The following is a 24,000-nucleotide window of genomic DNA, read 5'->3' as shown; positions in this document are numbered from 1 at the left end:
CAAGCCATGACGTGCTGATGGAAGTGTACCAGAGAATTAGTGTATCGTGGGTGTTTTCCCCAAATAATAGTGCCTTTGACTTCCAAAAAATATTCCTTTGGTCTGATGACCATAGAGACCGTGACATCTCCGTTGCATGTCACTTCCAGTGGCATAAACTATGACATGGCTTCCTGCCCCCCTGGCAAGGAAGTCCTAATTGGACGTAGGAAGATCTTGAAGTCACCTGTGGGAGAGGACTCAGCCTTGGACGAGGGACTTGTTGGTCTCATAGACATGTCCTGAGGGATAAGTACTTTGTTGGAACAAAATTGTCACAATTCTTAGGTGAGAATCTCCACCAGGAGCAGTATAATGAGATAAATTGTAATGCTGATAAAATTAGGATAGTTAAAACACTGAACAGTAGTATATTTGGATATAGTAGGGCGAAATGAGACGAATTCGATAGCGAAATATCAATTTATTTGGGAGAATTTCGCAATAAAATTAAAAATAAGATGACAACTTATTTAACATGAAAATTATTTAGATACAGACATAGGTTGAAGATTGTCGAAGACGAAGGTGTGAGATCTGAAAAGAAAATCTTGCCACAGCATACGTAAGTTCCGGGGGAACTGGAAAGTCTTTGACATCTGAAACACACTTCATGTCTGATAAACATGTGGCACACGTGTAACAGTCTATATCACTTCACCATAGGGAGGAACAGTCTCTAGTGACACTGAGTGGTACTTAAAACACTATGTATCGGACAAGGGTCAACACAGGCACCCATTGAGTTAAAGTCCCTAATAACACACTGTCCTTCGCAGCGTTAAGCAGCAGGTTTTAGTACACTACCTGCGGCTACTAATGTAGTCAAATATACCCCTAGGAATCTACTGAAGGAACCTTCCATCAGGACGTCATGGCTATCTCACCCAAAAATATATTTTTCGCTTCGCTCAAAATCCGTTTATTATTATTATTATTATTATTATTATTATTATTATTATTATTATTATTATTATTATCATTATTATCATTATTATTACATGCCTGGGTAGCTCCCATTGTATATTTTTGTTACTTTAGGATTGTTTCGATGCATAGTACAATTCATAAAATTCTTAGTCATCATTTGAATATTCATATCTACACCTGGCCACTGTACAAAAGTCCTGGAAATTTGCTTTGATCTGACTACGATTAGCTGATAAGTATGTATTTCAGATAAAATCTTACTGCCGAGTGAGCTTAGAATTATTAATCTTGAAATTCTTATAATACAACTTTGCCCTACATATATCTTAGTCGAAATTACCTCATACAGTTTAAAACTTTTGCACACCAGTCTTTGCAGGTGATCAAACTGCCTAACACTGTATGTAGTAAGTAGTGTTTTTTTTTTTTTTTTTTTTTTTTTTTTCTTATGAACAATATCCTTTGCTGTAATTGGTAAATAATATGTATAAACTAATAGAGTACTGTTACATTGTACGGCAGATTTGTCTACGGATAATCTATGTAGAGCATATGCATTAACTTTGCTTGATGTATAAGTCTATACTATATGCAGTATAATCATAAGCTGCTAATGTATTGGTCCAGTGTCGTCGTCTTGCCGCTACTAACGTAGATAAACTTTATTTTGGACCTAATACGGCTAATAAGGTTCATGGTCTATGACCTATGAAAACTTCATATCATAAAGATGAATAAAGAATTTCTTTACTGTATACACTAATACTAAACCTTCCTATTTGTACATAATATCTTTCTACTTTGTTCAGGACTCTAAAAGCAAATTACAATGTGTCTGTTTGTGTACAGACATTTGTAATACCATCTTGTAAGATTAGGTACATGGCCATCATAAAGGGTCTTTAAGAAAGAAAATTCTTACCTTAATTGTGATTTGAAACGTTTGAAATTAATTATATCATTACAAAGCTATGAGTAGATGCCCAAGAATCCTGTAAAATATCTAGGGTCTAAGCATATAGGCATAAGATATTACTTTGTAGTGAAGTGCAACGTAGGTTTGGATGTCTATCTCAAACTCATTCTGCTTCCAAGGCAGCTGACATGTTTACTAAAACTACTTTTCATAAGAAATTTCTATTGTTCTCAGAATAAATACATTTGGTTTCTCTAGCATCCCATACAATGATTTGATATCATTAAAAGTGTATCTTATTCGACTCTGAATTACGCATTAGATCAATGACTCCCAAAACAGTAGATAAATGACCCCCCTCTGCGTATATATATATATATATATATATATATATATATATATATATATACACACACACACACACACATATATATATATATATATATATATATATATATATATATATATGTATATACATACATACAAACATACATATATATGTATATATATATATATATACATACATATATATATATATATATATATATATATATATATATATATATATATATATATATGTATATATAGGCCTACAAGATGTTACTTTGTGTTTATGATTAATAGATAATATTTTATCGGCGTCTAAATATCAAAGACATGCAGCTGTCTCCGTTCAAAATGACCTCCAGATATTTTTCAGGATAACAGGGAACTGCATTTACACTTCTCCATGTAATTATTGGTGTCGACATTTGTTTTTATCTAATATTTACATGACTCATTGTCAGGACTATATTGGTTGAATTATGGAATTATACTTTATTATAAAGGCTATAGTTGTGAAAATTCAAGATACGAAAAGGTGTAGATAATACCAAATTAATTAAGCGTAAATTAATCATATAACTTGTATTATCCAGAAAGTTTTTTTTCTTAAATTTTATCCACTTTGGCCTTCATATTAAAAACGAGTAAATGCATTTTCTTGTTATCCTGAAAACTAAATGGATATCTATTTGTCTTGAGAGAAGCTGTCTTAGATTTTTAGACGCCAGTGAGATATTATCTATTAATTGTGAAGTAACATGCCCAAATATCATATTAAAATCATCCTGAAAACTAGCTGTTGCCAGAAATTTACCGTTTTAAAAAAGGATACATTGACGTACAGGAGTGATTTTACGGTCACCACCTCGTGAAAGATAATGATAAAGTAGATTACAAATTACGGTCGCCTGTATTTTACTGAAATACGGCTGAGAACACTACATTTTTACGTGAATTTCCGATAAAAATTACTGCTTTTTTAAATAGTTTAGTAATAAGTATGCAGTTAATTCTAATACCCTTGCTTTTTCCATCATAAGGCTCAACACTACTGAGTATTCTATAAGTTTTATTCCAGTAGCGACCAGTTTGTGGAATGAGCTTTCTAATCAGACAGTTGAGTCTGTAAAAATTCAAAAGTTCAAACTTGCAGCGAATGGTTTTATTCTGGACAAGCTGACATAGGCCTCTCTTCATACTTTTTATAAAACTGATTTATTTCAACGTTCTTACTGATTTTAAGATATTACATTTGTTATTCATTATTTCTCATATTGTTTATTTATTCATATATTTACTTTCCCTCCTCGGCTGTTTGTTTCCTGTCGTAGCTCTTGTGTTTATAGCATCCTGCTTTTCCAACAAGGGTTGTAGCTCAGTTACTGATAAATAAATAAGGAATTGAGATCACTACTCTCTCAATGTTATTTTTTTCTCATTACTTTTTTAATTTAGTTTGTATATACCTGTAAGGAATACTTCTCTTAGTTTGTTTTAGAAAGATAAACTAAATTAGTTTTTATTGTATTTACACAAAAACTTGTTAAAATTCAATTAAACTCACATTCACGATAAGATTAGATGACCACCCTTATCACACCTTTTATATCAATAACCGAAATGGTTGGCAAGTCTTGCTACTTGAGATAAAATCCGCTGGCTCAAATTCTTTTCACTATCAGGGAATCATAAAACTATTTTATTTATGAATTGGCAATCACAGTAAAATACTGATATTCAAATGGCAGAAAAAAAAGAAAAAAAAAGAAAAAAAAAATGAAATTGTCTAAACTGTCACACCCAACATGGCCAGACATAAATGCAAAATGAGTTTTTAATTCTTATCAACGCATTATCATCGTACGTATACTCGTGTTCCATAGTTTAAGGGCCACTTTAAACGAAGTCGTAATTCCTGATATACCTCTGATATAGCTTTGTGGTATAAACAATATAACTATGAACTATTTACTTATTTTTGTTATTCTCTCAATCATTTAAAGACCTTCATTTAAGGGTTTTGAATCATTAATAGTCACATAATTACATATATTGCATGCACGTATCCAAATGTATTCATGCAATTATATAAAACACTTGAACGCCTTCCCTATTCATGTCCGAGGTTTGGCTAGTTTTCATCACCATACTAGCCACTGAGGATCGGTGATGGTGGGAGACCATTATCTGCTCGCTCAGAGAAAATCATTCTAGCACAGCTATGCTCATCAATCCGATGCGCAATCCCTTTCATCAAGTTCAGTATCCCACTCAGAAAGGGAACCTATATATATATATATATATATATATATATATATATATATATATATATATATATATATATATGTATATATATATATATATGTATGTATATAAATATATATATATATATATATATATATATTTATATACATACATACATATATATATATATATATATATATATATATATATATATTTATATACATACATACATATATATATATATATATATATATATATATATACATATATATATATATATATATATATATATATATATATATATATATATACATATATATATACATATATATATATATATATATAAATGTGTATGTATATATATATATATATATATATATATATATATATATGAGAGAGAGAGAGAGAGAGAGAGAGAGAGAGAGAGAGAGAGAGAGAGAGAGAGAGAGAGAGAGAGAGAGAGAGCATTTTCCAGTAGGCTACACTTTCATAATGCATAATACCTATGGACCTCAATGAAAACTTTGGGTATAATTTCAAATCCTTTTCAGATTATCTATCGTTATCGTATTGGCCATAAAACTTGTCCTTCTTAGGAAGCTCTAACCTTGTCTTTTCTCTTTGCCAAAATGAGCATAAAAAAGAAAAAGATGAAAACAGACCTACTCTGAAACCTTAACTGTCTAGACTCTAGACATACAGAAGATTTCGTTATCTGATGAGATTTAGATGTCTACAATCACGTTCAGGCAAAGCTACGAGACTTATTGAGTTACTCGTTGCTGGTAAGTGTATTATTTTTATTATTATTATTATTATTATTATTATTATTATTATTATTATTATTATTATTATTATTATTATTGTTGTTATTATTATTATTATTATTATTATTATTATTCTACAGCCCTAGTTGGAAAAGCAAGATGCTACAAGCTGAAGGGCTCCAACAGGGGAAAATAGCCCAGTGAGGAAAGCAAACAAGGAAATTAATAAATAATATAAGTAATGAAATATTAGAATAAAATATTGAAAAAATAACAACATTAAAATAGATTAAAACAGGTAAATAATATATGGTGTGTGTAAAGCTTTACATTATTTATATTAATTTGTTGTGGCCTGATTGGTAACGTCTCTGCCTGGTGTTTGCCAGTCGGGGGTTAGAGTCCCGCTCAGTTTCGTTAGTGCCATTGGTGTCTGCAACCTTACCATCCTTGTGAGCTAAGGTTGGGGAGTTTGGGGGACCCTATAGGTCTATCTGTCGAGTCATCAGCAGCCATTGCCTGGCTCTCCCTGGTCCTAGCTTGGGTGGAGAGGGGGCTTGAGCGCTGATCATATGATATATGGTCATTGTCTAGGGCATTGTCCTGCTCGATAGGGCAATGTCACTGTTCCTTGCCTCTGCCACTCATGAGCGGCCTTTAAACCTTAAACCTTAGGAAATCGGTACTCAAAAGTATATTGCGGAGAATATTTCTATGATACAATTATAAGCTCTCTTAATAAGAAAAAAAAATCCCTGAATTGTGCAGATGATAAGAAATTATCAGAAAAAGATAAAGGGCTCCATAAGTATGAAAGGAATCGGTTGTAAATCGTTTCTTACGAAATGAAGAAAGATATTTTGGAAGTCTTTATATTCTTCAATCTTTTAAAAGATGATTTTGATATAGATAAACATACAATATACAGCATATATCTACTTATCGATTATTATTATTATTATTATTATTATTATTATTATTATTATTATTATTATTATTATTACTCTTACATTTTATGTTATTAGTATTATCATTAGAAAAAAATCAGGTTTTTACAAATGCAAGAAACCGAATGATCCTTCAAACGTAGATTTTTTAAAGTATTTTATTATGAAAATAAAGAATTATTTAGCATTCTAAGGCTCCTTCTCGCTTAGGAAAATAAAAAAGTCATAAAATCTACAAAAGAAGGCTATCTCCATCTATTAATTTACTTGATATTACTGTATTTAGACTGTTGTCCCGTTGAATAAACTTCTATACAAAATGATTTTAAGCATTAGCCAATACTTTCACAGGTCTCACCAGCATCGAATGGAATCCCTTATACATACTATGCTGTTCAATTTTGGCTTTTTTTTTTGCAATCTTTCGCTTCCATACCATCTATCAGTTACATGCTGGTTATTTTTCTCTTAATATTCTGAAAACTTAACTCTTCATCATCCATCTCTACCATATGACTGATCCCTCTGATAAATCTGATTCATTTTATTTCTTATCTGTATCACTAATTTTTCCACCCTTTCAGTTCTTATTATAGTACGAATACTACAGAAACAAACAACTCTGCATCTTCGTACTTTTCCCGTCTATCGTATCCGACATCCACATTCCATTTACGTAAATGAGGTAGGTTTGGCTTAACAAGTCTTACTTACCTTAACCTCCTTCCAAAAACACTAAGATTTTTCTCATTGGTTTGCTCAAATTATACTTCCGTCATCTTTTCCCCTACTCTATTAATCCTCTCTGGTCTCATTTTTTTTTCATGGAAGCTTTTATTTTCTTCTTCCTTTTCCCCACCTTTAATTCTAACCTTTATCATCCCTTTTTCCTAGTTTCTAATTGCCTTAATAACTTTATTGTAAGCCTTATTTCATCGACAAATTTTCACGGTTTTAAACAGTTTTTTGGTAGTTTCTCTTCACTATCCCTGACTGATTTTGAATTATCTGCAAAGATCAGCTATTCTGTATATATCATTCTCGACCCATTTAGATTATCCTACTACTGTGCATCTATAGCTAAAGGCATTTATCTTATTTCCTACATCATTCATCGATAGGGATATCAAACAGGCAAACGTACAGGATATACCCTTATCTCCGAGGCCTTTCTACATTTAAATAACAATTCTACTGCCAAAATATTCTAATATAGGCTTCGTTTCCATCATGAAGCCTCACTTATATTCTATAGAACACATCCTTAACATATTCCAACACCTTTTTTTTTTATCAATTCTATTATAATGTTTATATAGGTTCATGAATGCAACTGAAGGATTTGGCCTGAAAATAAACACTTGCCACATATGTCATAACCATTGCTTTTGGTATATAAAAGAATGATTATTAAGCAGATCTATTCTTTCAGAGCTTCTCCCTCATCCAAACATGCCTTGCACACCTTACAAAGTCACTCAATCACAATTTTAATCCATCAAGATTTAGTATCTTTCTTATCTTCAACACCTGAATTGGACTTCCTCACCTTAGAAAGTCACTTTCTCGAGCATTTCAACATTTTTACTAAACCCCTCCATTCTTGTAAAATCAAACTTTGCTTCTTTCCTATTCTATTATTTCAAAAAAAACTTTCATTTCATTTGCACTTGAAAGATCATCTGGGGTTCTCCATCATCGCAGTTCTCATTTCCAATCCATCCTGACTTCGACTCCTCCTCGAATTCTTAACCTCATAGTCTTATTTTCCTCTATTCTAATCTAACTGAAATGTCAAGTCTGGCCCCTTTTCATGGTAGTTTCACTCATCCAAACCTCCGTCTACCTTAACTCTTACTTCAGCCAAATAGTATTCAGATATGCTACTAATTTTACTTTGCAACTACACCCATTTTACCCATTTATTTTGTAATAAACGACTAAATTATTTCCTATATCGTTCTCTCTTCCCCAAGTTATAGATGTGAAGTTTTCTGAAAAAAAAAAAAAAAAAAAACAATTTGCGCGAAATTTTTCCATTCTTATTTATATGAGGAAATTCTCCTCTTCCTGCCTGAAGATCTTTGTCACATATAATTGCATATAGATTAAGCTCATAAAAAAAGAAAATAAAAAGAAACCGATGTGCATGTTTCTAGGTTTATGAATTGAAGGATATGTTCATCTTGCTTATTCAAATCTAAAAGAGAAAATTGAGTATATCCTTTGATAGATAATAACGAAACACTACAAATTGCTCTTATATCTTTTGTCGAGGTATACAAGTTATTACAGTAATTTATATAAGCACTGTAATGATAATATATGATTAAGAACTCTGTGTCCACCAAACTTTAAAAAAAAGAAAAAAAACATATACCATTAATATCTTTGGTGTCTACAGCGAAAGATAAAAATGAATAATCTAATGACCTTTATAGTTTGAAGTAAACTTACATGAGGATCAAAAGTATGTGTAATAATATATTCCAAATAAAAAAGTAATTATATTACTATGAGTTTTTATTACGCAACAATGACATAACCACTTAATCAGAGCGATAACTAGAAATTAGCCAGCAAATTATAATCTTCACGCGATTTTATTCGATATCATTAGCAGATCCTTATGATAATGAGGTGATCTTGACAGCTGGAAGTCAAGTAGTAAGTAGTTTTGGAGCAGACGTGATAACGAGTAGCTGTTGCCATGACCAGTGGGATGAAGTCAACCTTGGCAGCGGATAACTCTTGAATAGTCCTCTTTCACAAGTGATCATTGTTTTACATGATTCGATTCAGTTAATTTTCTATCAATTCGTGTCTAATATCTATACCATGGAAGGTACAGGACAGCAAAGTGGATACGGTTAGTTGAGACATTTTGTTCCTTTGCGAATGTTTATTTATGACCCACAACCTTACAAATAATATTATTATCATTAAAATTATCAATATGATCCGATACTGAATGATGGCAATAAGGAACTGGAGAATTACGGCAACACCAAATATTTTTCACATTTATTTCCATCACCAATAAACAACGTTTCAAACATCTGTGTTCGTAATAATGTTTCTGAGTAAAAGAGAGTAAATTTATATAGAGCAAATTTTACATAGATTTTGAAAAGAAAGTAAAATTTAGAATAGGAAAATTAATATTCGGGATAATTTCAAAGGGAAACTAGAACTTTCTTACTTCGTGATTTTATATTTTATGAAAATGGACTCGGCTATTCCTGTTTCATTTTCATGTGAGGCTCCTTATAATACTGAAAAGTTTTCAAGTGATAATGAACACTTACAATCATTATTCACAGTGGTCTTGTATGCTGGGTGTTAGAGGTTTGTACAGTTGGCTTCATTAATTCCGGTACACTAAGATCTCCTTAGCTTCCCATGAAGTGTACCGGAATTAATGAAGCCAACTGTACAGGCCCTTCCTGTTCGGCTGCTAATTCCCTTGTGACCTTGGTGTAAGAATTTTTTTTTCTTGGAGCCAATGTAAGCTAATTGGCAATTTAGACAATTAAACAAGAAGACTGCCATAGATCCAAAGGTCTTTTGCAGCTTTTCTTTATAACTTACAAAACTTTTAATTTTTAGTGTTTATAGAATATTATATTCGGCATAATTTGTGGAAGATATTTATTCTCAATTTGATTTATATTTTGTTTTTAGAAATATTTTGACTGCCTATGTACTTAAAAATATCTTATTACAATATAAAGGAGAGTAGATTTAACTGGTTTATGTTAAAATGCTCTCTCTCTCTCTCTCTCTCTCTCTCTCTCTCTCTCTCTCTCTCTCTCTCTCTCTCTGCGGTGTTCGGGATAGTCTTGAAGTCAATGAAAATGAAAATTATAATAATTGTATAAGAATATACAGCAGTAGGTATCACAGTCTGGCTTTACCTCTATTACCAAATTTCATACTTAGCTCCTAGCTTTGGTATAAGTTCCTTAGTAGATATAGATATTACTATTTATGTTCTTTATAAATGATTAGATGCTTGTGCAATGAACGCCCAAACTCTGATTTCCTCTATGGACCCCAGGAAGACATTTAAATATGAAGGCACAGATGTAGCTTTTATGGGGGACTCTTGATCATAAGAACGTCAGCAAATACTTAATGGTGAGAACAGTCTGTTTATAAGTTACCTATATATACAACTTAATTCCATTTAGAACTTTATGCTATTTTGATGCTAATTACATCTAGAAGTTAATTCTGTTTGGAATTAGACTCTCCTTTTTCTTGATAGGGATATAACGTTGGAAATAAATAGTGTTTTAGTAATTAAGATTTTAGGGAGTATAATTTTTGGGAAAAAAAAAACTAATTGGATAGTATAATCAAGAATGCTTCAGGATGAAATTATTTTCTTTTTTGGATATATTTATTGTATGTTTAAAGTAACAAAATGACTGCCTGACTCTTGTAATATTTAGTTGCCAATAATAGGGAGTTGCGACAATTGTAATGTTTAAAATGATTAGTTTAGCTGTGTATACATTTTTTTTTTTTTGAATTTCATTACATTTTGTTTAAGGAAGAATTAATGATATTTTGACTGATTTGATTATATATTTTTATAAATCCCTAAATGTTCGTGATAGTCATAATTATGAAAAAAAAAAAAAATGAAATAAATGCTACCCTTTATCAGACTCGACTAGCCCATTCCTAGCCTATTGGAAACGTCCCTGCCTTGCGTTCTGCCGGACTGGGGTTCGAGCATGATATAACTCCTTAGTTTCATATAGTGTCTACAATCTCACTAAATATTGTGAGCTAAAGATGCAGGGTTTGGGGGAGCCTATCTTTGTACCTGCTGAGTCATCAGCAGATTGCCTGGCACTCCCTGGCTCTACCTTAGGTGGAAAGAGGTCTTGGGAGCTGACTATATGTATATATGGTCAGTCTATAAGGCACTATCTTGTTTGCAAGGGCATTGTCATTGTCCCTTGCCTTTGCCATGCATGAACTGCTTTTAGGTAAGATATAATTTTTATTTGATAGACATGATGATTGATATTTCGCAATTTTTTTCTCGAAAATAGATTGACGTTTTGCGTGTACAAAGGAAAATAATTATAAAAATGAATATTTACATTTTTTCTATGACTAATTGCAAATTAGATTTAATATAACTTTGCACTGTTAACAAATTTTTTTTTCAGTTAATATCATACTGTGAAGGAACTGTGAAGGCATCCTGTTTGTTTATATACGGATGATATAAATAAATTTTAGACAAATTGCACATTAGACAATTTGATTGCAAATTAATCATACTTTAGGCAAATTGTTTTAGAAAAACTCTTTTAGACAAATTGTTCTAGACAAACCATTTTAGATAGACTGTTTTAAAAACACTATTTTAGGCAAACTGTTTTAGACAAGCTATTTTAGACAAATTGTTTTAGAGAAACTATTTCAGACAAATCGTTTTAGATAAATTGCATTTTAGACAAATGGGAATTTAGAGACCCTGTACTAGTAGAAGAGTAACAGGGGCACTCGAGGCCAGTCTCTTACTGGCTACGAAATTCAAAAATAATTTCATAGTCAAAACTTCCTCATTTTTTTTTCATTATAAAACACCGATAAACAACAACGACCTCAATAGAATGGGCAATTTAATCTCATTACTATTAGAGTTTAATAATGGTTAGAAATTTATCAAGTCACCAGAGAAAAATAATTATTTTTTAGTCATTTTGTAACACTAGTTACTTATGTATCAAATTATGTAATATAAAGTAGGTGACTTTGGGAACTTGGGGATTTACGTAATTCGCTAGTCGTATATATATATATATATATATATATATATATATATATATATATATATATATAAACACACACATATATATATACACACATATATATGTGTATATATATATACATATATATATGTATATATATATGTATATATATATATATATACATATAGTATATATATAAATATACATATACATACATGCATATATATATATATATATATATATATATATATGTGTGTGTGTGTGTGTGTATGTGTGTTTGTATATATATCTTTCGGGTCACACTCCGCGGTATTGTGAGACGTATAACTACTTGGTCTCTCCCTGTCCCTCGGGTAGGGGGAGAGGAAGTAGTCATACTCTGGTGAAAAGTGGTACCACGAGAGGCATAGTTGGAAACCATAATTTCCAAGAAATCTGTGTGTATGCATATACATCTAGATATTTAGCCGTCCTTTTTGACGGGTTGCGTACACTAGTTAGAGATAAATGATGAGCCGTGACCCATATATTCATTATTAGATTAGAAGATGCTTAAATCGGTGATGTTTCTTGTTCAGGCCGATACATATCCTTTCCTGTTATAAATTCACATTCGTATACAACTTCAGTAGGATTACAGATATTTGTCTGTTTGTATGTCTGTATTATCACCATATGTGATTAGTGATTCTATCAGAGGGCATCCATATCTACCACTGATAAAACATAGATCAGTGGGGTTTGTTTGTGTTGTTACTTGGATGACTGAAATTCCAGTACTGCTAGGAGATATATTTGTCTAAAAGTATTCTGATAGACCATAGCATGGGTTGAATGGTGAACTTCAGACCTATCTAAGCACTGAATAACCTCTGGCTTTAACAGTTGACTTTTCTGCTTAAATGTGGCTTCTATATTTAGTAATTGGCCTTCTGCCTAAATGTAAATAGTCTTTGATATCAACAATAGTCTCTCTGCCTAGATGTAAATGACCTCTGATATAATCAATTGGTCTTCTGACTAAACATAAATGACATTTGATATCGGCAATTATCCTTATGGCTGAAAGTAAATGATCTTTGATAATAGCACGTGGTATTGTACCTAAATATGAATGACCTCTAATTTCAGAATTTGCTCATCTGCATATAAATGAATGACATTAGATTTCAGGAAAAGGCTTTATGCATACTTGTAAACGACTTTGGTATCAGCAATTGGCTTTTTGTCTAAATGTAAATGACCTTATACTGTATATCAGGAAATGGCCTCGTGATCGAATGTTCTATATGATTTTCGCAATTGGCCTTGTGCCTAAAGGTAAATGACCTCTGATCTCGGCGATTGACTATTTGCCAGATTGTAAATGACCTTTGATGGTAGCAATTACCCTTATGCCTGGAAGTGATCAATGAAGCTATAGGAGACAGATAATGCAAAGGAAGGAAAGTGTTAGGAAAGGGGATTGAAAGTGATGAATACAAAGAAAAAATTTACTTTATTTTTTCTAGCCCAGTGTTTGGTTGCATTTCCAATTTCAATAAAAAAATTTTTCCCAGTATTATTTGGTAATTTTCGTCCCATTTTTGGCCTTTAAATTATGTACAATGCTGAACTTTCGCTGTTCATCATCTTTGCTTTATAAACTGGTGGAATATGTAAACCAATTAGGTATCCCTATTCATAAATATTATTATATTTATTCAGAACATCTACGTTAGTGAAAATTAAATGTATGGAAATGTCTACCAGACTTATGAAGGGACGCTGATGATATATGTTAATCAAGAATGAATATTTTTTTTTCTTTTTTTTTCTTTTACCAGTTACCTTCAAAACAGTCTTATTATATATTTTATTTTTATTTTACTTCAACATACATAAATTGTAGTAAAAAAAAATTGTTTGCATATAATTAACCCATCTACACTGGTGATAAAAAGAAATAGCATTTATATGAAAATATTCTCGCCACCAGAATTATCAGGTAAAAAAGAGAGCCGGAAGCTACCCACCTTGATAACATTCTGTATTTCCTAAGATGTGACACCATTTTCTTTCACAGATTAATGATTCTTTTACTTAAACGTAAAAATGTAAGATAAAAAAATCCTGTAGATTGAATTTCTGGGACTCTACGTCACGTATTTCAGTTGATATTCGGGGAAGAAATTATTTCTTTCCGATATAACGCATTTTTATTATAATTCAAGGTCTGATTGAAAACATCCTTTTTATTTGTAAGTGTAATGTTTTATAACTATTTTCTGAAAAGTATTTTACTAAAACATTGTGTTATTATTTTGTACTTATTCAAATTTCAGATTTAGGAAAAAAAATTATCTGTTCTGATTCCTAGATTATTTTCCTTCATAAATAAATGTTTTGATCTGCACAAACTTCACTTGAAATGCACTTCCTTGAATAACTGGTTTTCAGAATCTATGAAAATATTTCAAAATATAATTCACCCATTTCACAGTTACTTTAATCCGATATTAGTGTGATTCACGAGAAAGAACTTTCTGTCATTTTATTCATTATCATCTCGACCTTTAGCAAATTTACCCTTTTTTACCTGCAGATAATGGCGGTTTCGTCGACTCTCATCAGGAGCTTCCAAGATCCATGAACAACCAAGAGATCATTGCATCCGCTGCATCCTTAGAAGAAGGCCAAGCATCCCAGCAACAGCGTGCAAAACAGAAGTCGAAAAATAAATCGAAGGTTAAACAGAAAACCCTTAGTCCAAGGCCTTCTGGTTGCCAGATTTGCATACTCGTATGTAGTTCTATCACCATCTTATTCTCTGTGGGTATGCTCGCAGGGGGTTTCTGGATGATGTTCGATGCCATCATGCAATCGGTAAGTAACTTATTATTATTGTTGTTATTACTAGCTAAGCTAAAACCCTAGTTAGAAAAGCGAGATGCCATAAGCCCACGGGCTTCAACAGGGAGAAATAGCCCAGCTAGGAAAAGAAATAAGGAAATAAAGTTCAAAGGAAGTAACTAATGATTAGAATAGCATATTTTGAGAACAGTGACAACAATAGAATAGATCTTTCGTAAATAAACTATAAAATGAATATTAGTCAGCATATTAAAAAAAAAAAAAAAAAAAAAAAAAAAAAAAAAAAAAACCTTCGCTGCAAGATACCTGATTAGGAAGAACATTCTAGAACTTGGTCACAGCTAAAATAATGATAATAGTAATAATAACTGGTTTAATCTTAGCTTATAAAAAGACCCAGGAATACCTTTTTTTATTACAATAGCTGTCGATCCTTGGTAATGTTAATTGGTATTACATATTTAGATATCTATTGAAAGTTTAAATAGTCACTGTTAGCAAAATTTGTCAGAATATCCCATATAATCCCATTAACACTTGAGAAAGCTTATGCATAACCATTAAATGAAAAAAAAAATGTAAATATTGTGTTGAATCAATTAGTCTTCTGGCAATAATACATCTATTGAAAAAAAAATTCTGGTACAGAGTTATAAGAATAAAGGTAAAATTGTAAATATTGGGTTGAATCAATTAGTCTTCCGGCAATAATACATTTATTGAAAAAAAAAAAAAAAAATTCTGGTACAGAGTTATAAGAATAAAAGTAAAATTGTAAATATTGCGTTGAATCAATTAGTCTTCCGGCAATAATACATTTATTGGAAAAAAAAAAATCATACAGAGTTAGAAAAGTAAAAGTAAAAAACGTACAGTTTAGCATATATTCTTTTTTTGAGGTCTCTGCTTTCCACATTCTTTGCAGCAAATGGAGGTTCGCGAAGGCTCCACTTCATACACCATATGGAAGACTACTCCATTTCCTTTAATATTAAATCTCTACATATGGAATATCACCAACCACGAAGAATTCCTCAATGGAGCAAAGCCTATACTCCAGGAATGTGGCCCATACGTCTGGAAGTAAGCAAACGAATAACTTTTATTATTGATGGAATATTGTCGTTCCAGTATTATGTTGAAGCCTAGGTGAACGAGTGTTACGAATACATTAACTATATTATTATTATTATTATTATTATTATTATTATTATTATTATTATTATTATTATTATTACTTGCTAAGCTACAACCCTAGTTGGGAAAGAAGGATGCTATAAGCCCAGGGGCTCCAACAGGAAAAATAGCCCAGTAAGGAAATGAAACAAGGTAAAATAAAATATGTCAACTCTAAAATTAAGATAGATATTTCGTAAACTAACTAAAAAAACTTTAACACAATATGAGAAAGAGAAATAAGATAGAATATTGTGCCCGAGTGTACCCTCAAGCAAGAGAACTCTCACAACGCAGAGGCTATGGTACTACCCATGAATAGAGAACAATGGTTTGATTTTGGAGTATCCTTCTCCTAGAACAGCTGCTTACCATAGCTAAAGAGCCCCTTCTACCGTTATCAAGTGGAAAGTGGCCACTGAACAATTACAGTGCAATAGTTAACCCCTTTGGGGGAAGAATATTTTTTTGGTGAAGAAGAAACGGATATCGCCTGGTGTAAATATTAGGTATCATAAGCCAATCTTAACAATTTTAAATGAATACAAACATTTAAATGAACTTGTTATCATCCCTTTCTGAGTGGGGATACCTTAACCTGGTGAAAAAGTTTGCGTATTCCCATGATCAGAGAAGCTGTATTAGTCAGGGCCACCTATACTAGGTTGGTTTGCCGTGAGAATTCAGACGAATATTTCCCAACATCACCAGCGTGGTGATGAAAACTGCCCAAACCCTGGATATGAATTGACATATCCGAGACCTTATCATACAATGGACTAGAAATGGCTGCCTTTAGTGTTGTTGTTGTTTTTGTTGTTATCATATCCTACTGCCAATGATTATCCCCTGTCGACCCTAATCACTGCTATAAAGCGGTGCAATCTGTAGAAAGTACATTGTTGATAATTAAATTATATAAAGACAGTATAACTTTCTTACCTTTATTATTGTCAATGCAACTTCGTTGTTTGGCAATTCTAATTTCCTTAATTCTATGCTACTGCTTCTAAATTATCCCAATCCTCTGCAGAATGATCAGTTTTAGTCTATGCAAGGATCTTAGTGTAGCGATTAAAGGTAATTATACGGTTTGGTTTCCTTGAATACCGACATGTGGAAAACTCTTGACATATAATGGAACAAAAAGATAGATCCAAATTTTAAATATAATGATAAAATATCAAATACTTGTGTGTGGAGCAGTCAATGCAGTATTTTGCGATTGCAACCTACAGTATTGGACCAGTGGCTACTTTCCACCTGGTAACAGTAGAAGAGAATCTTTAGCTATGGTAAGCAGCTCTTCTAGGAGGATGACACACCAGCATCCAATCATTGTTCTGCTAAGTAGTAGGTTGGCCAGGGCACTAGCCACCCGTTGAGATACTACCACTAGAGAATTATGGGGTCCTTCGATTGGCCATATAGACAACGTTGGATCCTTCTCTCCGTTTACGGTTAATTTTCCTTTTGCCTACACATACACTGAATAGTCCGGCATATTCTTTACAGATTCTCCTCTGTCATCATACACCTGACAACAGTGAGACTACCAAACAATTCTTCTTCACCAAAGGGGTTAACTACTGCACTGTATTTGACCAGTGGCTACTTTCCACTTGGTAACAGTAGAAGAAAATCTTTTGCAATGGTAATCAGCTCTTCTAGGTGGAGGACACTCCAGAATCAAACCTTTGTTCTCTAGTCTTGGATGGTGCCATAGCCTCTGTACCATGCTCTTTCACTGTGTTGGGTTAGAGTTCTCTTGCTTGAGGGTACACTCGAGTACACTAATCTATCTGTTTTCTTATTTCTTTTTCTCAATGAGCTATTTTCCCTAATGGAGCCGTTGGAACCCTTGGCCTTATAGCATCCAGCTTTTCCAACTAGGGTTGCAGCTTAGCAAAGTAATAATAATAATAATAATAATAATAATAATAATAATAATAATCGTATTAGTAAACATCTTACAAAAGACCATGATTCTCCCCTCAGGGAATATCACGACAAACAGGGAATCGAATTTCACCGAAACAACACTGTCACTTATTTGCAACAACGATGGTGGATAGCGGACGAGGAATTATCTGGAAACAACTCTTTTGACGATCGTGTATATGTGATGAACCCAATTCCATTGGTAAGTATTATTATTATTATTATTATTATTATTATTATTATTATTATTATTATTATTATTATTATTATTATTATTATTAATATTTTTATAATCATTATCATTATTATTATTATTATTATTATTATTATTATTATTATTATTATTATTATTATTATTATTATTCTAATTCTAATTATATTTATAATTATTATTATTATTATTATTATTATTATTATTATTATTATTATTATTATTATTATTATTATTATATTGGTGTTCTGTTTACATCAATAGCAATGATCAGGTACAGAATTTTTTCTACTTTTTTATTATGTTTTTCTCTCTGTGACCCAATGTTAAAATCAAGAGACCTACTTTCATTGAGATTCTTTAGGAGCTAAAGAAGATATTCTTGTGGTCATTTGTAGACTTGACTTCTACAAGTTGACAAGGTTAGAAAAAATTCTTGGTTCTTGTGTTCATTTGTAGACTTGACTTCTACAAGTTGACAAGGTTAGAAAAAATTCTTGGTTCTTTTGTTAATTTGTAGACTTGACTTCTACAAGTTGAAAAGGTGGAAAAATTTCTGGGTCCTGTAGTCATATTTCAGACTTGACTTCTACAAGTTGACAAAGTTAGAAAAACTCTGGGTGTTTTGGTCATATTTAGACTTAACTTCTACCAGTTGACAAAGTTAGACACAATTCTTGGTTCTTGTGGTCCTATTTAGACTTGACTTCTACAAGATGATAAAGCTAGAAAAATTCTGGGTTCTTGTGGTCATACTTAGACTTGACTTCTGCAAGATAACAAAGTTAGAAAAAAAAAATCTGTGTTTTTGTGGTCATATTTAGACTTGACTTCTACAAGTTGACAAAGTTAGAAAAAATTCTGGGTTCCTGAGTGTATAGATAGAGTTAACTTCTACAAGTTGACAAACCTAAAAAAAAATGGGTTCTTGTGGTCAAATTTAGACTCAACTTCTACAAGTTGACAAAGTTAGAAAAAATTCCGGGTTCTTGTGGTCATATTTAGACTTGATTCGGCAAGTTGATAAAGTTAGGAAATATTCTGTTCAGGTGTCTAGAACTAGCAGATTCAATGATCTAAAATTCCTCCTTTGTAGTGATGGAGGACTTCCAGATAATCGACCCTTTTTGTTCCAAAGACCTGTTGAGAATTTGTCCTAACTTTGTCAACTTGTAGAAATCAAGTCTACATATAACCACAAGAACCCATAATTTTTCTAAATTTATCAACTTCTAGGAATCAAGTTTACATATAACCACAAGAACCCAGAATTTTATTTCTTTTTAACTATGTCAACTTGTAGAAATCGTGTCTACATATAATCACTGGAACCCGGAATTTTTCTAACTTTGCTAACTTATAAAAATCATGTCTACATGTAACCATAAGAGCCCAGATTTTTTCTAACTTTGTCAAATTGTAGAAATAAAGTCTACATATAACCACAACAACCCAAAATTTATATTACCTTTGTAATCTTTTAATATTAAGTCAGGCTTGATTTCTAAAAGACATAAAAGGCTGAAACAAATTATGGGCTCTTGTGGTTATACGTAGACTTGATTACTACAAGTTGACAAAGGAAAAATCTGGGTTCTTGTGGTTATTGTCGACTCTCTTTATATAACCACAGGAACAATTTTCTTATTCCAAAACTTTGTCAATATGTAACAGTAGAAGTTAAGTCTACATAATACCATAAGAGTATTTCGTTTGACTCCTGAAAAAAATATAATGAAGAGAGAAAAACATAGGTAGAAAACTCTGGACACGATGAAACCTATTGATACAGTAACATAAATAATCAGCTTGATGAAAGTTGTCTCAATTATTGTCGCTAAGGTCGATAAGGTCCCTTCACATAACCTACACTTATGTACTGTAGATAACATAATTGTTAGGCACGTTTTAAAAAATACTTACTGATGAGCAGAGAACTAGCAGAATCAATAGACACTTCCATTAAACATTGCTATAGTGTTAACTATTATATTTCTGGAAAAGAGGCGAAGGGAGAATAACTCTTAAAAGTGAAAATAAGAATAGCAGTCCCCTATTGTGCTGAAGGAATATCAGTTAATTTATAACAGATTTCCCATCGTTGAACAAAAAAGAATTAAATGGGATGAACACAAAGTTTGTGTCACCTTTCCATTTTTGATTAAATATTTTTGATATTCTTCTAAAGTTTTGGTTGAAAATAAAAAGGTTTACACATATTTACAACTCCATCACCAATGCCTTTTAGGAATGATTATAGAAGATATCGGAAAAAAAAATTAAATTGATTATAACATTGATATTTATTTTTGGCAATTTCACTAATAAATAATACACACACACACACACATATATATATATATATATATATATATATATATATATATACATACATATATATATATATATATATATATATATATATATATATATATGTATGTATCAAATATTCAACGACAAATCATTTTATGTTGAATTCCTTATTTCTAGGAATATAGGGTCACAATTGATCCTTTTTTTTAGCTATTTAGGTCTGTATTCCTAAGGCAGTGAAAGTATATATACATTTGTATATACATACTCACACACACACATATATATATATACATATATATATATATATATATATATATATATATATATATATATATATATATATATATATTATGGTTAATTCAGATTTTAAGATTTCAAAGATTTTGCCGGGTATGACGTGTTCAAAATCAAGAGTTATACGACTATGAATCCTTAATACATGTGATATGTATACTGTACATAGCATGAAATTGATTTTGAGTCTATCAGGAATTGTGAAAAAAAAATTTGTTATTTTATAAGGTTTCAACCAGTCCATCTATCGTTTTTTTTTGTCTTTTTTTTTTGTGTAAGCTTTTATACTATTGTCACAGACTCTTGAAAGTATGATTTCTTATCTCTATAAATTATACACCTTTGTATTATAAGACACAATTTTGAAAGGAGAAGCGCAAAGAATAGATTTGATATTGTATCTCATCTCAATTCATCCAATTTTTGTGCCATGGGATGTATAGACCTTTCAATGACATACTTCAAGAGCATTAAGCTTTTGAGCTAAGATTTTAAGGCTGGTAACATAAGTAAGTTGTATTGGTTTAGGATAAGTTATTTTATGAAGTGACCCAATTGTGAAAGGATCTTCCTATCATTTAATTGAATACATAGAACCTTTGAAGGTTTGACTTATGTAAATGCTTATTTGTTGACTATAAAAAAGAGTGGATATATATATATATATATATATATATATATATGTATATATATATATATATATATATCAGCTCCTTTCTATAGTCTATAGTATATATGTGTGTATATATATATATGTATATATATATATATGTATATATATACTGTATATATATATATATATATATATATATATATATATATATATATATATATATATATATATATATATATATATATATATAATTTTCTATGTATATATATGTGATTATATATATATATATATATATATATATATATATATATATATACATATATATATATACATATATATATATATATATATATATATATATATATATATATATTTATATTAAGATCTGGGGAGTCTCGTGGTAACCAAACGGGGAAAAAACATTGTAGAATAGGTGGTATATCCAGACAAAATAAGTTAGAATTAAATAAGTTTATGAGAAAATAAATTAGAATTAAAATAGTTCTGGCTTTAGGCCTGTAACTCGACTGAATTACATGGGAGATCAGCGTTAAAGTACTTAAGATTAGGAAATTCAAGACCAACAGATAAAGCCAATTGTCTTATCTTCCTCTTATGATCATGTCAAGTGTATAAGGTTTTGTTTTGTTTTGTTTTGTGACCTCGGTTAAGTGGGATATGATTATTTTATTAGGAAATTTCCGTTATATAATTTCAGAGCATTCTGATATCCTTAACTTTGTTTCGTCTTCACTTATTAGCTTAGATATGATGCAAATAACTATTCATAACAATTTTTTTTTTTAATTCATAGAAGGTTTTCTTGGATGTTTTATTATGAAATTTCTGTTATGTAATTCCAGCGCCTCCTGATTTCCTTAACTTTGTTTCGTCCTCACCGATTAGCTTAGATATAATGCAAATAACTATTCATAACACTTGTGTTTTTATTCTGAAGGTTATAGAAGGTTTTCATGGATATTTTATTATGAAATTTCTGTTATAATATTTTAGAGCCTTCTGATGTCCTTAACTTTGTTTCGATTTCACTGATTAGCTTAGATATAAGGCAAAGATCTATATATAACACTTCTGTTTTTTTTTTTTTTTTTTTTTTAAAGTTATAGAAGGATTTCCTGGTAGGTTTATTATGAAATTTCTGTTTTACAATTCCAGTGACTTCTGGTGTCCTTAACTTTGTTTCGTCTTCACTGATTAGTTTAGCTATAATGCAAAGATCTATACATACCACTTCTGATTTTTTTTCTTTTTTTTTAAGTTATAGAAGGTTTTCCTGGTTTGTTTGTTTAGAAATTTCTGTTATATAACTCCAATGTCTTCTGATATCCTTAACGTTATTTTATCTTCACAAACTAGCTTCGATATAAGGCAAAGATCTATATCAATCACTCCGTTTTGAAAAAAATGTTAGGGGAGGTTTTCCTGGTATAAGTATTTTACCAATAATATAGAGCTTACAATTCCTTTGACACATTATATATCAAATGAAAATGGATTTTTCAGTAATCCCAGTCACAATAAAATATCACCGAAAAACGAAAAATTTTGTTAGAATAACAAAGGATTATAAATTCAATGGTCCATTTTGAGAATATCTAATACCATCTTGCTCAACAGATAAACATTTACATAGGTTCTACCGATTTTATTAAATGATAGAAAGATCATTCCACAAGATGGTCGCAGCATATATAAAATTTATCCTATAACAATTCCACTTGCTTAAGCTTGGAAAGAAAGGGTCTACGATTAAGTCAATACCAACCACAAGAACGTTATGACCAGAATCTAAGAAAATTTTTTAAAGTCAAAAGAAATGTAACAAACAAACAAGACCATGCAAAATCTAAATTGAAGACTATAGAAAAAACATATACTTAAACGAATACTAATGCATACAGATATCTAAATTCCCTAGATGATATGGGAAATATAAATATGATTGGTAATCTCCAGGTCAAGAACAATCACTTCTACTTTTAGCAAATCGAATATTATCGGCGTTTATCTAGTAATCTTATCCAATATATCATACTGCTTACGAATGTATAAGTAACAGACTACGCTTTATGCTAAATATCAGCAAAAAGCATCATGATATTTGACGGTATCCTTATTAATATCATGAAAATATCAGAGGAAAAAAAATTATGATGGCAACTTAATCGTTGTAACCCAGAAACCTCCTTCTGGCATTCAACGAGACTTTCAACTCCTAATAACATTGCTAAAATGTCACATTTGTTAAGTACAAACTGATAAACAAGAGAAAGGAACGAATAACGTACATATTAAGATCTAGAGAATGTCATGGTATCCAAACTGGAAAAGAACATTGTGGAATAGATGGTATTTCTTGATAAAATATGCGAAAGAATAATTCAATTGAGAATTGGTGATAATTTTGAAGTAATGATATAATTGAAGAAGTTAATTTATCAAATGATGAGGGGGACACCTTAACGTGGTGAAAGGGTTTGTGTATTGCCATGATAGGCAAAGCGGTACTAGTCATGACCACCCATACTAGATTGGTTTGGTGTGAGGCTAGCGTGATGATAGAAATAACCATATCTTAGTTATTTCTTCTTTAGTTTACTTGAAATGGCTGCATTTGTTGTTGTAGTT

The 24,000-nt window shown here is 31.0% G+C and overlaps 1 protein-coding gene across 1 annotated transcript in view; it reads left to right on the top strand.

Moving 5' to 3' along the window:
• The first annotated feature begins 8,853 nt into the window (after nucleotides 1-8,853).
• The window catches only part of LOC137641930 (protein croquemort-like), a 33,324-nt gene continuing 18,177 nt past the window's right edge, over nucleotides 8,854-24,000 (top strand). Inside the window, exons 1-4 of the mRNA XM_068374516.1 lie at nucleotides 8,854-9,039; nucleotides 14,532-14,812; nucleotides 15,726-15,883; nucleotides 17,975-18,119. Of these exons, the coding sequence (XP_068230617.1) occupies nucleotides 9,009-9,039; nucleotides 14,532-14,812; nucleotides 15,726-15,883; nucleotides 17,975-18,119 (615 nt within the window). The 5' untranslated portion in view covers nucleotides 8,854-9,008. The remainder of the gene's footprint in view (nucleotides 9,040-14,531; nucleotides 14,813-15,725; nucleotides 15,884-17,974; nucleotides 18,120-24,000) is intronic.

This window comes from Palaemon carinicauda, chromosome 1 (assembly GCF_036898095.1).
Source record: "Palaemon carinicauda isolate YSFRI2023 chromosome 1, ASM3689809v2, whole genome shotgun sequence".
NCBI lineage: Eukaryota > Metazoa > Arthropoda > Malacostraca > Decapoda > Palaemonidae > Palaemon > Palaemon carinicauda.
Note: the sequence above shows the minus strand (reverse complement) of the source record. Positions and strands in the feature narration are given on the sequence as shown.